We start from the raw sequence: 13,707 nt of genomic DNA on the forward strand, positions 1-13,707 counted from the left end.
CAGTGATCAGGGCCATTGGATGTTTGGATCCCACAAGCATGCACAGAGATGCAGAGTGGTGCCTCGCAAAGATGAAGACAACAGTACAAACAATGCTGCAGGACAAGCAGTTGGCAGGAGGCGTCTCAGCTGGTAGGAAAAATATACAGAGAGTAGAAGTGGATAGGTTACTGTAGGCTAAGACCATTTTCTGTGCATTCTTTTGTCAGTGTGAAAGTGTCTAAGCTTTTTTCAAATGCATCCGAATGAAATAATAGTAACACAGAAGATATCTACACTACACTGCTTTCCTTTTAATTACTTTACAGACACTGTGCCGTGTATTTGTCCAATGAAAGATTAACTAAATGACTAGAATTTAATTTAACCTATTAGTAATATTTATTTAATTTCCCCTGTTCCAGGTGATGTGATCGTCCAACAGTTCCAGAGCTTTCTCTCTCTTGAGGCGAGAGATGAGAGATTCCTCTCCTTTCAGCCCCTGAAGGAGCGGCTTGATGTGTTCCTGCACTCAGCACTCAGCCAGTCTTACCCTGAGCTGTCCAAGTTTTCTCAGAGCCTTCTACTTCTGTCCCATGGACAAGCCACGGTAGAAAGAGGATTCTCCATCAACAAGGAGGTTGAAACGTGCAACATCCTTGAAAGGTCGATGGAAGCTTTGAGGTTGATCTGCGACAAGGTCTGTGTCTGTGGGGGTGTTCTCAAGGTACCTCTCACCAAGGAGTTCATGGGTTCAGTAGCCTCTGCAAGGTCAAAGTACAGGATTTACCTGGAAGATGAACGGAGGAAGAAACTGAGTTCTGCACAGGGCCTCAAGAGAAAAGCCGTTCTAGAGGACATAGAAGACCTGAAGAAAAAGAAAAAGGTTCTGACAGAGGTGTGCCACTCCCTCCAAAGAGATGCTGATCAGCTAGCCGAGCAGGCAGAGGGGAAATGTGGATCATTAATGGCCCAGCTGCTCACAAAATCAAACACCCTGAGAAGAAGATGCAAAGAAAAACAGAACACACTGGTCGAAACTGAGAAGCTGCTGGACTCGAAATCAGACGAGCTGAGGCACATGAAGTCATGAAGATCTTTTTTTTGGTTGAGTGGAGCATGTCATGACCAAACCCAAACCTGTCTGAGAACACTGTTGTTGTTCAAATGGTGAATTAGGGAGGGGAGATGAATGAATGAATGAATGAATGAATGAATGGACTTTATTGTCATTGCTACAGTACAGGTACCAAACAACGAAATTTAGGAGGGGTGGCTCCCCTGGTGTTAGGAAAGGAAAAAAAAAAAAAAACTTTTAGAAAAAGAATAAAATCACAAGAAGGTAAGGAGCTGGTTTACATAAATAAAGGCTATGTACACAATCCACTGTACTATACTGCACAGATAGTCAACTAGGGTTGTCATATTGCACAAAAGTATTTTTTCCCGTTATTTAAAGTGTCACAGTTTGCAGGCTTGAAATGTACATGTTTGTGCCTCAGCACTAGCTGCCATACAATCCGTCCAGACTGTCCTGGGCCCAGAACTTAGGCCTTTGCTGTGTTCAGGGCCTTGACGGCCCTGTGGTAGAAGCAGTTCTTCAGTCTGTTTGTCTTAGCGGCCGGGGTCCTGTACCTCCTTTTCGAGGGCAGCCTGATAAAGTGTACGTGCCCAGGGTGGGTCGGGTCCCTGGAGATCTTGGAGGCCTTCCTGAGACAGCGTGTGTTGTACAGCTCTTCCAGAGAGGGGAGGGGGGCGCCGGTGATCTTCTGTGCTGTTCTCACGACTCTCTGTAGCGCATTTCTCTCCGCTGTTGTGCAGCTGTAGAACCAGTTGCAGATGCCGTAGGTGAGGATGCTCTCCACTGCGCCGCGGTAGAAGGCCACCAGTATCTCCTGCTTGTTGTGTTCTTTCCTGAGGCATCTCAGGGTGTATAGCCGCTGTTGTGCCCTCTTGATGGTGCCTTTTGGACGCCTAGATGGTGCCTTTTGGGTGCCTAGATGGTCCTAGGACGTGTGTCTCCCTTGGTGGGATGAGTCACATTACGTCTTGTTTCTTAAATCCCTTTTTGTTTAACTAAGAGTTATTGGGATGTTATATGGACAGGATATGTTTTTTATCCTACATTAGGTCTACTGTATTGAAAGATATGTGTATGCATGTTGGTGAGAGTATGCTGCCCTAACTGACTGTGTGCGTGCGTGCGTGTGTGCGTGTATATCTGTCTGTTTGTGTGTACGTGTATGTGTGGTGTGTGTGTACATATGCATCTGTGTGTGTCTGTATATCTGTGTGTGTGTGTGTGTGTACGTGTATGTGTGGTGTGTGTGTACGTATGCATCTGTGTGTGTCTGTATATCTGTGTGTGTGTGTGTGTGTGTGTGTGTGTGTGTGTGCATGTATGTTTTTAATAAACCTTGCCTTTGGTTTAATTTTTCCCAGCCTATTTGAATTCTGTTGTATGATAGTGGTCTAGTCTATTGCAAACTAAAACTGTTAAGTTAAAGGTGTCACTGATGTAAACGGTTACAGCTCGAAGTGGCGGTGAGGTCTGGAAAAAGTCTTAGAAAGGTATTGAAATGAACCTCAAGATTCCTGTATATACCCTGTTCACACACCAATGGTAACGTCATATCACAAGTTTGGAAAACAAAATGAGACGGTATAACTCTATCCCTGTGTGTGTTTGTGTGTGTGTGTGTGTGTCAGGTGCCCTGCTGAAGGCGGTGTGTGTGTGCAGCGGCCTGGTCACCTTCCCTTCCCAGCAGCCCCTGGAGGAGCAGCTGCTGCAGAGGTGGGGAGGGGGGGTGGAGATCCACAGCTGGTCTCTGCTGCCCCACGGCTCTGGACTGGGTAAGAGAGAGAGAGAGAGAGAGCCGTCAGACCCGGGTGGAAACAGTCTGGGTTTGACTGAGTTGGTCTAGCGCAGTGGAGCCAATGCAATAGTCCCAAAAGTGCAAAGACAAACCCATAAGGTTAAAGCAAACGCTCAAAGTATTTGAATTTTTTTCAAATACTATTTTGACACAGGTCTGATCGCCATGGTGCTGGGAGGAGGCTATGGTCTATTATGGTCTATTTCTATTATGGTCTATTATTATGGGCTATTACCTCTGAGAGGAAAGGTTGACACACGCAACACGCTTGTCCACTGTCATGCAAAATGCGTTCGAGCAATTGCGTGCCAATGCCAGAAGAATGTTAATACAAGGGAACAACAAGCCGTTACTTCCTGTAAAGTCTGACATGTACATTTCAGCTGTGCTTTATCCCTTCTTACTTCTCTTTCCCATCCGTAATTTGATCTTTGTGGAGTTAAAGAAAAATAGGTAAAGAAAGAATCATTCAAAATTCTCAAAGAATCTGAATGCAACTCCCTTAACCCCTCCTCTCCTCTCCTCTCCTCTCCTCTCCTCTCCTCTCCTCTCCTCTCCTCTCCTCTCCTCTCCTCTCCTACCTGCAGGTACCAGCAGCATCCTGGCGGGGGCGGTGTTGGCAGCTGTGTACAGATGCACCGGCCGCACCTACGACACAGACTCCCTCATCCACGCTGTCCTGCACCTAGAGCAGATGCTAACCACCGGTCAGATAACACACACTCAAGATGCACACACACACACACACACACACACACAAAGTTATATGCATGAAGGCTTCGTTTGATTTGAATGTGGGGTTTGGAGGTGTTTTCATTCTGTTCCATAACTGTGTTGCACATTGTTCATGTTTGCCATCTGAATCTGGGGCTTGAGGTTGTTCGCTGGTGAGTATTCACCCCCCCCCCTTCTCTCTTTGTGTTTTTCTCTCCCTCCCTCCCTCCCTCTCTCCCTCCGTCCCTCCCACCGTCTCCTAGGTGGTGGATGGCAGGACCAGGTGGGGGGTTTAGTGGGGGGGGTGAAGGTGGCACGGTCCAAAGCGTGTCTCCCCCTCCGGGTGGAAGTGGAACGTCTCGCTCTGTCCCAGGACTTCCTGGTCTCTCTACAGCAACACCTCCTATTGGTCTACACCGGCAAGACACGGCTAGCACGGAACCTACTGCAGGTAGTCACACATCTCTTACTGATATGAAGCCTCGTCTCTTAAGTCAGACATGTTCCTTCCTCTGACAGATGACATGGTTCCTGTGCTTCCAGCTTATCGTGTGCTCAACAATTGGCTTCTGTGTTCTATAGACAGAACAGGAGGGATGTGCTTACACAGGAAATCCGGTTGTCATTATTTCCCTGATCCTCCTCTGGTTCCTCCATTTGGGGGCGGCTGGGGCGCAGGAGGTAGAGCCGGCGTCTAATGATCGCAAGGTCGGCAGATCGGCGGTTCGAGCCCCGGCTGGGCACATGTCGAAGTGTCCTTGGGCAAGACACTGAACCCCAAATTGCTCCCAATGAGCCAGCCGGCGCCTTGCATGGTAGCTTGTCATCATTGGTGTGTGAATGTGTGTGTGAATGGGTGAATGAGAGGCTGTTGTAAAGTGCTTTGGAATAAGGCGTCTATATAAGTCAGTCCATTTACCGTTTTTTTCATTCTGAACCCCACATTAACTCATCATGTCTCTGGAGAGTGTCTGTCTATAGAAGGAAGATTTTTGTCTTCTCAAAAGCTTGATTCGTTGTTTCCACACGTAGGGCATGAACTGGTATTTCCACAATTTGTTCAATAAACTTTTCAAAGGTTAAAACAAATAGTCTGGCTGGTTTGAACCTTGCCTCAGGTGAGAGCGGTTGATTTTAAGGTTTATTTTCTTGACATTTAACAGAAGCCTTCATGCAAATCGATTTGCAATATATACATCTGTCTAAGTAAGTGAATCATCTATCCATCAGTAATCATACGAAATAATAATCTATGCCAAATCCAGGGTCCCGTTACAATGCTAGAAGAACATAATTTACTAGTCAGAAAGGCTTCAAACACAATTGTAGTTATGTCAGTTCTCTAATAAATTAGCCTATGCCATCATTTTAAACATACATTTTTAGATTAGATTCAACTTATTGCAGAGTACAAGCATCAGACAACGAAATGCAGTAAAAAGTGTATGTCAGAAGTGGGATTCGAGCCCCCGTCTTAAAAATTATGAAGTCATCCGGAAATAGTTGTTACTATAGTAACGTTAGTGTTGGTAGCTTGGTTGTGGTCGTTGAGCGGGCGTTAACCCACAGCTAGGCCACAATGCTTGTTTCCAACATAGTCCTCCATTATTGTGTTCTCCTACTTGCGCTTTTGAACCACAATTTAACTACAACACTCCTGCTGATCCACTTTGTCCTCAACATTGGAAGACAAGAGCGAGAAGAAATGGCGAACAAGTGTATCCAGCTTATGCCGTTCATGCCAGCCAGAGCCACCTTGAGTGTGTTCCCCCTGTGTCTCACCTGGTTGACTGTTCTAACAAAACCTCCCTCCTTCAGTCCCTCACAAACTTTTTAAAAGATCACTAGGTCACTATTTCTATGTTTTCTTTCATCTATGTACTCCATGATATTTAAATCTTTAATTATCTGAAGGCAGACTGCAGTCTCCTCCTCACTCCAGAAATGCTGGCTCCTGCTAGTCGCCATCGTGGCTTGCTATGCTGTCCCTAGCAACAAAACCCAGGATTCCCTGCGAATCGAGCATGCGCAGACGTGACTGAATATTCCGGAAAGCGACATTTTCCGATTAAGGTGTATACATGTCACAATATTCAGATTCAAACAGGCATATGCCAGGGGTCTTATTCGGAATATTCTCCAAATATTCTCCTATGGCCTTAATCCGGTTCTGCACGTGTTTACATGACTCTTACCCGACTAGTGAGCATATTCTGATTAATACAGGAATATGGTGTGCATGTTAACTTATTTCTCAGGGATGAGACCATATCTCTACAAAATAATGATGACTATCAATCCTACATCAATGTCTTAATGAGTAGGCAACCCATGGTTTTGGCTGTCTGTCTCATACATGATTTCCTGTCTACAATACAGAAACCAGACAGGTTTCTTTTGTTGCAACTTTTTTATTTTTGGCTCTATCTAGTCGCTACACTAACATACACGTCCTTCCTGTGTCTTTCACAGTAATACCACTTCCTGTTTACATTATACAGTAGCAGTAGAACACTTCCTGCCAATGCTGCAATTTCTCTTCAATTATTGAACAAAGGAATCAAAATAAGTTAAGAGTGGCCTTATCTACTTCATTTATGCTCATCTGCACTTCTTTAAAGATAAGACTAACAAAAACGGTGGTAAATGCCCACCTGGAATAATACTGTCTTACCTGTCCTGTCCTGTGACTGTCCTGATACTTCAGTGGAGGAAAGGAGATGAGGAGGGGAAGCCACAGGTCCTAAACTGATCACTCTTCCCTCTGCCTCGTCCCTAAACCTCAGTTTTTAATGCGAGTCAATGCCATGTTAAGGTTTGTCCTGACTGAGCTGAGTGTTTCTCAAACCCCACCTTTAAGTGCTGTTCTTAGAACCAAGGGTTGGAGATTCCCTATCCCAGGGGGCATTGTAATAGAGTTTATTCTTCTAAATCTGTGGTCAAGAGCATCAAGATCAGCTGTTCCTTTCATCTTATTGACGGCTTTTTTTTTCCACCACTTTTGTTTTGTTTTATATTCATTCTAAATACATAAAGGCTGTATACTGAATACTAAAGTCTGGTACTGTGATCAACTTCAAGAAATTATCTGTTTGAAATAATATTAGTAATCGAACATCAATAAAAAGGTCACCTTTCAGCAATATCTTGGAAATATGTAATGAGGGATTAAGTCTGTCCTAGATCTGATCGTTTTACATTCCTCTACCTAACTCTAATCTACCTCTCTCTGTCACTAACACTTGTTAACCATTTGAGACCGGGAGATAATATTGGGTAGCCTACCTAAACTGTGTTGTGTTTGGCAGGATGTGGTGCGGAGCTGGTACAGCCGCCTCCCTGCCATCGTGGAGAACGCTGAACAGCTGGTGGACAATGCAGAGGAGTGTGCCCGTGCGTGCACTGAGGGTGAGTGAGGATGAGTGAGTGAGACTGAGGGTGAGTGAGTGAGAGTGAGAGTGAGACTGAGGGTGAGTGAGAGTGAGTGAGGGTGAGTGAGTGAGCGTGAGGGTGAGACTGAGGGTGAGACTGAGGGTGAGTGAGTGAGGGTGAGAGTGAGACTGAGGGAGAGTGAGAGTGAGGAATGGAATGGAATGGACTTTATTTGTCATTGCTACAGTACAGGTACCAAACAACGAAATTTAGGAGGGGTGGCTCCCCTGGTGTTAGGAAAGGGAAAGAATTTTTTTTTTTTTTTTAGAAAAAGCATAAAATCACAAGAAGGTAAGGAGCTGGTTTACATCAATAAAGGCTATGTACACAATCCACTGTACTATACTGCACAGATAGTCAACTAGGGTTGTCATATTGCACAAAAGTATTTTTTCACGTTATTTTAAAGTGTCACAGTTTGCAGGCTTGAAATGTACATGTTTGTGCCTCAGCACTAGCTGCCATACAATCCGTCCGGACTGTCCTGGGCCCAGAACTTAGGCCTTTGCTGTGTTCAGGGCCTTGACGGCCCTGTGGTAGAAGCAGTTCTTCAGTCTGTTTGTCTTAGCGGCCGGGGTCCTGTACCTCCTATTCGAGGGCAGCCTGATAAAGTGTACGTGCCCAGGGTGGGTCGGGTCCCTGGAGATCTTGGAGGCCTTCCTGAGACAGCGTGTGTTGTACAGCTCTTCCAGAGAGGGGAGGGGGGCGCCGGTGATCTTCTGTGCTGTTCTCACGACTCTCTGTAGCGCGTTTCTCTCCGCTGTTGTGCAGCTGTGGAACCAGTTGCATATGCCGTAGGTGAGGATGCTCTCCACTGCGCCGTGGTAGAAGGCCACCAGTATCTCCTGCTTGTTGTGTTCTTTCCTGAGGCATCTCAGGGTGTATAGCCGCTGTTGTGCCCTCTTGATGGTGCCTTTTGTGTTGTTCTTCCAGGCCAGGTCATCCCACATGTGATGTCCCAGGAATCGGAGGGTTGAGACTCTCTCCACGCTCTCTCCGTCGATGAGCAGGGGCTGGATCTCGGACTTTTTCCTCCTGAAGTCTACGATGAATTCCTGGGTCTTTGACTTGTTTAGCAGCAGGTTGTTAACCTTGCACAGCTTGCTCAGTTGCTCTACCTCATCCCTGTACGCCGCCTCGTCCCCCCCCGAGATACATCCCACCACGGTGGTGTCGTCTGCAAACTTTACGATGTAGTTGCTGGGGTGGACGGGGGTGAAGTCGTGGGTGTAGAGGTTGTAGAGGATGGGGCTTAGCACGCAGCCCTGGGGGGACCCAGTGCTGAGGCTGAGGGCTGTGGAGGTGTGGGGGCCCACCCGCACCCTCTGGGGGCGGTCGGTCAGGAAGTCCTTGATCCACGCACATATAGAGTGTGATAGACCCAGGTCTAGTAGTTTGGTCACTAGCCTGTCTGGAAGGATGGTGTTGAAGGCGGAGCTGAAGTCCACGAAGAGCAGTCTCGCGTAGCTGTTTCCCCTCTCCAGGTGGGATAGAGTGGCGTGGAGAGTCGTCGCTATGGCGTCCTCTGTGGACCTGTGGGCTCTGTAGGCGAACTGGTATGGATCCAGGTTGGGCGGGAGGCGTGTGAGTATGTGGGCCCGGACTAGTTTCTCGAAGCACTTCATGATGATTAGTGTGAGTGCCACCGGGCGGTAGTCGTTTAGGCAGCTCACCGTGCTTTTCTTCGGGACTGGGATGATAGTTGAGGTTTTCAGGCAGGGTGGGACGGTGGCCTGGGACAGGGACTGGTTAAAGATGTTGGTGAAAACCCCGGCCAGCTGGTCGGCGCAGTCTCTCAGCACCCGTCCCAGGACGCCATCCGGCCCGAGGCTTTCCTGGGGTCCACCGCCTTCAGTACGCGTTAGGGATGGACGGTTTCCAATTATTGAAACCGAAAAACCGTCAGAGAGTAAAACCGCGGTTTTCCGGTTAACCGAAAAATACAGTAAAAATAAAAAATAAAAAATAAATAAAAAATATGTAAAAAAAACAAAAACAAAAGAGCGCCAATTTCAAATAATTGAGCCCTACTGCTACAATACACTCATGTCGAACACCATTAAAACACCGTAAGCACAGTCGCAACACATTTAGGCTACTTAGTTTCACAAATATAAGTGGAAAGGCAGACTTTTGTAAGCTACACCATACATGAAAACACATGAACACTTAACACACCAGCTCCGCTGATCCAGGGTGCACGCCTGCACGGAAGATCATCTCTTGGAACAGCGTCTTCATTGAATGAACTGCTTTCTCAATATCTTGGTTCTTAGACAAAGTTTCAGCTGCTGCTCAATGTATTTAAATATTTGAATACTGCTCAATAATCACTGAAATATTAGACTTAGAATTATGCAGTGAACATACTTAAAGCTTTTCATAAAAACCACATGCCGCGAGACTGACTCGTCCTGAACTGTCGTAAGTCAATCAACAAAGAATGCCCCATCAAAATAAAAGTGCCCATGGTAGAGCTGTCAAAATAGAGCTTTCAAAATAAATGTACTAATACAGATAGAGATAAATACAGAACTACCTTTGCGTCACTAAGTGACCGCGTATCTTCTGAGACATGCGTTCTGTCATCACTTTCAGTAGCGCCTTCACACACAGTGGCGCTGTGCACAAACACTCTTGATCCGTATAGCTCTTGTTTTATTATATTGTGGTTTAGTAAATACTGCACTTGGAGTTACATTCAATGCATGATTTGTGCTATAGAACATAAATAAAGTTTGATTGATTGATTGATATCAAATCAAATCACATTTTATTTCTATAGCGCATTTCTCACAAAAGTGACCCAATGCGCTTTACAGAGAGCAGCGAAAATGATCTTATTAAATGTAAGCAAGTAATTGTAAAAAAACTTTCCTATCTACCAATAACTGAAGGCAACTATCTTTCCCATAGAGTGATTCGTTACCCTTAAATATAATCCCAATTAGATATTAATCCTCAGTTATTCTTCACAACTGACCAAACCTCTCACTCATTGCGCGGCAGATTCAGACTGTATCATTGTTATTTTCACACATGACAAACATGTGACATGTTCCAGTTTTATTCTTATTCTATTTTATTCTTCTAAAAAAAAAAAAAAAAAAAAACGGTTTCAGACGGTTTTGATAAAAAACCGTTTCTATTTTTATAAACCCCGGTTTTCGGTTTAACCGAAAAACCGTCCATCCCTAGTACGCGTCTCACCTCATGCTCTGTGAGGGTGAGGCTGCTGAGAGCTGGAGAGAGTGGTGTTTGTGTTGCGGTTACCTCCGTTCGCCCCTCGTCGAACCGGGCGTAGAAGGTGTTCAGCTTTCCCGCCAGCAGGGGGTCGTCCTCTGCGGCTGTGAGCCTGTTGGCTCTGAAGTTTGTCATCTGCTGAACCCCCTGCCACATCCGCCTGGAGTCGTTGCTCAGGAGGCATTCCTCAATCTTCTCTCTGTGCTCTGCCTTGGCCGCTTTGATGCCGCGCTTTAGGTTGGCCCTGGTGGAGCTGTACAGCGGTGTGCGCTTCCCTGCGAAGAAGGCGTTGTCCCTCTCGTTGATCAGTTTTTGGACCTTCCCAGTCATCCATGGCTTCGTGTTGGGGTAGACCCGGACCCGTTTGTCCACGGTGACTGAGTTGGTGCAGTTCACTATGTGGTTCAGAACCGACGACGTGTACTGTTCCAGGTCCTCATGCTCATATTCCTGCCATAGGGTGTCATTTAGGCAGATCTGCAGTGGAGCGGACCCTTCTGGCCAGGTTCTGACAGTCTTAGTGGTGATGGGAGCACTTTTCCCCATTGTAGTGTATGCAGGAATCAGGAGGATTGACACATGGTCAGACATGCCTAGATGAGCTAGCGGACTAGCCTTGTAAGCACGTTTGATGTTGGTGTATACCTTATCCAGTGTTTTTTCTCCTCTCGTTGCACAATTCACATGCTGATAGAACTTGGGTAGTACTGCCTTCAGGTCGACATGATTAAAGTCCCCCGCTATGATGTGAATAGCCTGTGGATCAGTGCTTTGTTGGCTACTAATGACTTCATATAGTCGCGCCAATGCTACTTTGCTGTCTGCGCTAGGCGCTATATACACACATGTAATTAGCACCGCGTTAAACTCCCTAGGGAGGTATGTGGGTCGGCATTTAACAGTCAAGTATTCCAGGTCTTGGGAGCAGTGGCTACTTACAGTTTTCGTGTTTAAGCACCAGCTGTCCTTCGTAGATATAATGAGGCCGCCTCCGCGGGTCTTCTCACTAAGCAGCGTTCGGTCAGCGCGGTGCAACGTACGCCCCTCCAAGCTAACATAAGCGTCCACAATGTTGTCATTTAGCCAGGTTTCGGTCAGAATAATCACACAGCTATCCCCCACGATGTTGTTTTTGGCCACCTGTAGTCTCAGGGTGAGTGAGTGAGACTGAGGGTGAGTGAGAGAGAGTGAGACTGAGGGTGAGAGAGAGTGAGGGTGAGGGTGAGTGAGAGAGAGTGAGACTGAGGGTGAGTGAGTGAGGGTGAGACAGCTGGTGAGTGAATGAGTGAGAGACGCCCCCTCAGACCAAGCCACGGTTTTGGGTAACTGAACACAACGTGACTCAAAAGTGACCAAATGACACTAAAAAAATCTATCTAAAAAAATCAGGCCGTACTGCACATGAGCTTTTCGACGGAACTCGTAAAATTAACACAATCACACACTGAGCATGAGACCAGCCAGATAACAATGCAAATGTGCTTGCTAGCATGAATAGGGACTTTTTCATTGGGGAAACTTTTTATATTCTCTTTTGTTGAAGTAATAATAAATAATAATAATAATACATTTTATTTATGGGCGCCTTTCAAGGCTCTCAAGGACACCTTACAAGACAGTTTAAAACCACATATCAAAACATTAAAATCAACAAAGCAAAATGAGATAAAAACAGCAAAATCAGATATAACAACAAACAAAATACAGGAGATCAAACCAAGTAAGCCATTGTGAAAAGGTGTGTTTTAAGAAGTGTCCCCCTCTCCCCCCTCCCTCCCTCCCTCTCTCTCTCTCTCTCTTTCTGGAAGGTTCTCTGACCAGGCTGGGGGCGTGTCTGGAGCGCTCCTGGCAGCAGAAGAAGGTGATGGCTCCCGGGTGCGAGCCGGCCGCCGTGCGGGCCATGATGGACGCCCTCCGCCCCCTGGCCCTGGGGCAGAGCCTGGCCGGCGCTGGGGGAGGGGGCTTCCTCTACCTGCTGACCCGCCAGCCCCAGCAGGGGGAGACAGTGAGGCACATCCTCAACAATACACACGTGAGTACGGAAGGAGAGAAACGGAAATGGCCACTATGTTGCATTCATATATCCTACTGAGCACTTATTCATGTCATTAAGGTAATGTTGTTTGTGTCATGTATGTAGAGCTCTAGAATCTAGAACGTAGAATTTCCGATGAATGTATTTGCAGTTCATGAAATGGCTAATAAACTTTTACTTCTTTCCAAGAGGAGAGCTGATCTATCAACTTCTGGTTGGCAGTCTTTACATGAGTTTAAACAGGGTTCCCGCGTCGGTCGTAAAAAGCCTTTGGGCCCTATTATGCACTTCTTAACTTGCCGTCTTAAGTGTTAATTAAGACTCACCGCCAGGTTAAGACCTACCCCCACCCTTATTATGCGCTTCATACGCGCTACTGCTATTATACAGGTGTCGATAGGCGCCCACACATAAGACGTAAAACTCCCGTGCATATATTGCTCATTGTGGGAGTGTTCATATGTTAATGAAGTGCACTAGGCGCCCCTGCTATTATGCGATCTGACTTTGCTCCTATCGCTAAGAAGTGGTTTGAAAAGTTCTTAAGTTTAGACTTCATGCACGTTTTGAAACACGAGCGCGCCTCCGCGGTTTGCGCATGCATGTGGGCACACATGAACACGCACGTGGCTCCACGGCAAGACGTCAATTACGGTCACAGTATAAATGCTTTATTTCAGAAGGGAGAGGCAGAGAAGCGCGCTGACCTCCTTCTCAGGACTTCCATAATAGCATAGCGCTAATGACTCAACGCAGCCGGTTCTTAAAGGGAATGGCACCTGGCACGCTGATTGGGTTGATTGAGAAGACGCCCAAAACACACCCATGACTAATTTCTTTGCTTAGCGCCGGGTTTTAGGCGCCCACTACAGCACGCATAATAGCAAAGTGGCCTTGACCACGCCTCCACGTCTTAAGTTTAGATCTACCGCCTCGTCTTATTGATGAAGTGCATAAAAGGGCCCCTAAAGTCTAAAATCCATCAATCCGATTTATAAGGCCTAAAAAGGGAGCTGTCCTGCAAGGAAGCTTTTGTGCACTTTGTTCTCTTCACGTTGAAGTGACTTTCTACAGTTAACTGTTAATGTTAATACATTTACTTTTGAGTAATTATCTGACTTATTTATTTTATATTAATTATCCTTCAGACTTTTTTGTCTGTATGGCAGTGAAATCCCTAATTTCATCACCTCGAGGATGACAAAAAGCTATCATATGGTTTTGCGACAGGTCTAAAATTCTATTCAAAGAGGTCTAGAAAAAGGCCTAAAAGGGTATTAAATTTGACTTGTTGAAACTTGTAGGAACCCTGTTATGGAGCCAAAACAAACCAGCATTGCCTATTGTGTATCACAGGGCCTTGGAGACTTCACTGTCCATTCAGTTGAGCTGGACATGGAGGGGATCTCACTGCTGGAGCCTTCCTGA

The 13,707-nt window shown here is 46.1% G+C and overlaps 1 protein-coding gene across 1 annotated transcript in view; it reads left to right on the forward strand.

Annotated features, from left to right (window-relative positions):
- LOC308169813 (L-fucose kinase-like) overlaps positions 1-13,707 on the forward strand; it is a gene marked incomplete at both ends in the record, with an annotated part of 32,060 nt that extends 18,353 nt beyond the window's left edge. Inside the window, 6 exons of the mRNA XM_080544556.1 lie at positions 2,689-2,832; positions 3,443-3,562; positions 3,833-4,020; positions 6,878-6,977; positions 12,053-12,276; positions 13,636-13,707. Of these exons, the coding sequence (XP_080400682.1) occupies positions 2,689-2,832; positions 3,443-3,562; positions 3,833-4,020; positions 6,878-6,977; positions 12,053-12,276; positions 13,636-13,707 (848 nt within the window). The remainder of the gene's footprint in view (positions 1-2,688; positions 2,833-3,442; positions 3,563-3,832; positions 4,021-6,877; positions 6,978-12,052; positions 12,277-13,635) is intronic.

Source organism: Nansenia antarctica (genome assembly GCF_963989245.1).
Source record: "Nansenia antarctica genome assembly, chromosome: 14".
Taxonomy (NCBI): Eukaryota; Metazoa; Chordata; class Actinopteri; order Argentiniformes; family Microstomatidae; genus Nansenia; species Nansenia antarctica.